Source organism: Elephantulus edwardii, unplaced genomic scaffold, assembly GCF_000299155.1.
Source record: "Elephantulus edwardii isolate Elephantulus edwardi_28Jun2011 unplaced genomic scaffold, EleEdw1.0 scaffold00051, whole genome shotgun sequence".
In the NCBI taxonomy this organism is placed as follows: domain Eukaryota; kingdom Metazoa; phylum Chordata; class Mammalia; order Macroscelidea; family Macroscelididae; genus Elephantulus; species Elephantulus edwardii.
The window spans coordinates 4,454,196-4,458,033 of record NW_006399801.1 but is presented as its reverse complement, the minus strand read 5'-3'; the positions used below and the strand labels follow the sequence as shown (position 1 = coordinate 4,458,033).

At 40.1% G+C, this 3,838-nt stretch overlaps 1 protein-coding gene across 2 annotated transcripts in view; it reads left to right on the top strand.

Moving 5' to 3' along the window:
- Positions 1-652: 652 nt before the first annotated feature.
- ETS2 (v-ets avian erythroblastosis virus E26 oncogene homolog 2) overlaps positions 653-3,838 on the top strand; it is a 15,325-nt gene continuing 12,139 nt past the window's right edge. Inside the window, exon 1 of one of the 2 annotated variants that reach the window (XM_006886718.1) lies at positions 653-724. In XM_006886718.1, the coding sequence (XP_006886780.1) occupies positions 653-724 (72 nt within the window). The remainder of the gene's footprint in view (positions 725-3,838) is intronic. The other variant, XM_006886719.1, reaches the window with a different exon arrangement.

Here is a 3,838-nt window from a genome sequence, read left to right as displayed (position 1 = left end):
GATTGTGTGTGTTCTGGATAACTTGGAAAGATGGTGGAAACTTCTCCAGAAGACATTCCTTGGTCTGGATCCTTGGGAGCTGCGGGGCCAGCCCCCTCCTCAGGTGCTCTTGGGCTCACACACTGGCACTGTTTGTGTAGTTGTGTAGAACAGGAGGCAGCTGGACAGGTCTGGGCCCCAGGCTGACCCAAGAATGGCCACACAGGGCTTTCTTCCTCGCCTCTCCCCTTGCTCAGCCACTGCAGCTAGGCTCCACTGGGAAACCACCAGAAAGAGACTTTATCAGCATGTCTGTTTCCTCATATCTCAGTGGAATTCAGTGGGAAACCAACATTGGTATTCACTTATCTAAATAGCATACCCAGTGGTCCTGAGGAATAGTTTCTGCTCGAGATGCTTGTTTGAATGAAAGGCCTTTGAAATAAGACTCATTCATTGCCCTTGGTCTGAACCAACTCAGAGCTGACCCTTCAGTGGATTTTCAGAGGCTGTATATTGCATAGGAGGAGATTGGACATCTTTGTACCTGTGAGACTGTAACACCTGGCCGGCCCATCCAGAAGCTAGTATTGATGTTGTTCCTGGGGACTTCTTGAACGTGCTCTTCTTTGAATGTGCTTGCCTCTGATTCTCATTCTTTTCCTCTTTTCAGATGAATGACTTTGGAATCAAGAACATGGATCAGGTGGCTCCTGTGTCTAGTGGTTATAGAGGGGTACTCAAGGTGAGTCCTCAAGTTTTCAATGAAAAAGAAAACTACGTTCTGTAAGTGGGAAAACATGATTGATGGGGTTCCAGTGGACGAGAGTCTATACTTATCTAATTTGCTGACTGTATGATCTGAACTTGGTCTTTCCCTCCCTTTTTTTAAAGAAAAGTAATTTTAATGAAAGTTTACAGAGACTTTGTATTTCCATTCATTTCGTTATTGCACTTTTCTCCCTGCCCTCCCCTCCCCGCAGTTTGCTGTTCTTTTTGAAAAGTAAAAGAAAAATTCTTTCATTATTATACAGTCCCTCCCCCCCAAGTCCACACTCCACTGTGCAGACTTTGTTCTGGACTCCTGTCATGACAATAATACCTAATCACATATCCCTTTTAAACAGTTCACTCCCTCATCTGTTTCAATGCAGTACACATAATTTATTCCCGGAACCCCAGTGTCAGTCCCGTTTTGCAACAGTGGCACTATGCAGTATTTGTCCTTTTGTGACTGAGATATTTCACTCAGCATAATGTCCTCCAGGGTCACCCATTTTGTATAATATTGAATGAGTACCTTGTTTTTCGACACTGCATAATATTCCATTGTGTGACTATACCACAGCTTCTCTATCCATTTTGTTGATGGGCACTTAGGTTGTTTCTAACTCTTTGCTATTGTGAACAAAGCCATAATAAACATGGGTGTGCATGTATCTGCTTGGGTGGCAGTTATGGTCTCTTTGGGGTATATTCCCAGTAGTGGAATTGCTGAGTCAAATGGTATTTTTATTTGCAACTTTTTGAGAAAGTGCCATACCGCCTTCCACAGTGGTTGCACCATTTTACACTCCCACCAACAGTGAGTAAAGGTTCCAGTTGCTCCACAACCTCGCCAGCATTTGTTGCTTGCTGTTCTGTTAAATTTTGCTATTCTTACTGGGGTGAGATGCTATCTCATAGTTGTTTTGATGAACTTGGTCTTCTGGTCTTTAAAATGGGTGTCTTGATGCCATCCCTGTCTTCTCTAGGATGTGCCAGTTAACACATGGATAGTAAGGCCTTTGTGCTTTATCCTCTCCAAAGAAGAAAATTCCATGATAGATGAGTAAAGCAGGAGAGACTTTATGTACTGTCTTTACAAACTCAAGAGTTTGAGTTTAAGAATGGAAATAAAAGAGTCCGAGATTGCGGACAGGCCCACTACTGCCGCCTCTTCTGTCAAAAAAAGCTCAGAAGAGGTTTTTTGTGGAACAGATAACAAGGGTGTCTGTTCGCATAACTCCCTCGAAAAGATGAAGCCCTCCTCTGCATAAACAAATTCCATGTCTTTTCCATCCCAGTTGCATTTAGAAACGTTATTGTGCCATGCAAGCATAACTTCCCATTTGCCTTCTCCAAATGTGACAGTAAAATTTGATTGTTTTTTAGGGTTACAGAGCAAATGTGCTTCTACAGCAGGAATTTTAAGACCATTCTCCTACAAGCTGCGTGTCTTGTGTATCAAGAATCAATCTTAGGCGTGTGGTAGTTTTTCATTTGCTGTGCCGTGGTGAAGTTATCTGATCAAGCCCAAAGAACGTAGGAAATTTTCCAGGTCTTCATAGTATTATGACCATCACGAGTCTTCAGGCTCTTGAGTTTTGCTTGAGTTGGTCAGACGTTAAGGGCGGCAGAAACAGCAAGAAATTGTAGTAGTAAGACCACACTTCCCAGAACAATTCTATAAATTGTTAGAATTTGATGATGCCTGTGCAATTTGTGGTTTCAGAGAAGAAACAGCTGTTGTTGAAATAGATATGTTGAAATCTGCAACATAAATTTGTATTGTCCTTTGGCTTCCTGGTTTTAAAACAACAATAAACCTACCAGAAATTGCAGTCATGATACTTCTTAGTCACTTGAGCGTAACACTTGTAGGAATTTTTAAAAATCTACTGGTTATTTCGTCGAAATTAGTCCTGTTATGAAATAGCCTGTAAAATCAGATCTATTTTGCATTTGTGTGGTTGATTTCTTCTCCGAAATTGAGCTGTATGGAGTGGTTGGATGTCATGGTGCAGAGTTGTTTGAGCTGGATTCCAACTTAGCCTGCCCTTTTTTTTGCAGTGCATCACTCATTGTTCTGCTTTTGGGAAAAGAAAGCATATAAACTGATTTTTATTTGTAAGTGTGTTACACATTTCTTTTTTTAAAGTTGATGACTCAGTGATGGGTCACTGTATTACACATAATATGGGATTTCCACTTTATGTTGGAAAAATTTAGCCTTTCTTCACCTTTTTACCCTCTGTAAATGAGACAGCGATGAATCAAGGCATTATCTGATACTTTATTAACAAGGCTTACTTCAAAGGCTATTTCTTTCCTGAAAGTTGCATGAAATTATCAGAAGCCATCACAATCTGAGGCTTTATTTTTCCATGGGTCTCTTTTCCTTCCGTCAGCTGTAGATAGTTAACTTTAACCTATTTCCATTGGGAGTCTTTGTCCTTTGATGATGTGGGTATTTTTTGGTTTGATTTGTTCTCTTGGGTGTAACAGAACTTTTGTGGTTTCTTCAATCTTCACATGTTATTAATCTTCAGTAGTCATCACTGAATAATTATGTCCGTCATTTGTTGAACCATTCACCTTTCCTGAGTGATTAAGAAACTCTTACTCTCTCCTTTCCACCTCCTATCGGTAACCATCTTACCCCAGTTTTTGTACTCCAGTCAGTTGCAAATCTTTCCTATACATTGTATCATACAGTATTTCTCCTTTCTTGAGTGACTTGTTTACCTAGCTTGATATTTTCAAGGTACATCCCACTTGTAGGATGTATCAAAACTATTATTTTTCTTTATGTCAGAGTTAAGAGTTCTTTATATGTATTTAGCACATTTTGTTTATCCTTTTGTCTGCTGATGAACATTTTGAGTAGTAATTCCACCTTTTGGCTATTGTGAATAATTCTGCAGTGAACACTGGGTCATAGGTTATCGCTTGTATGACTGCTTTTAGTTCTTTTTCATATATACTTAAGTGTTGCTCTTCATATGGTGATTGTCGGTTTGACTCTATAAGAACTTACCAAATTGTTTTCCAGTGACTACCATTTTGTCATCTTACCAGCAGCAGTGGAAGGTGTGAT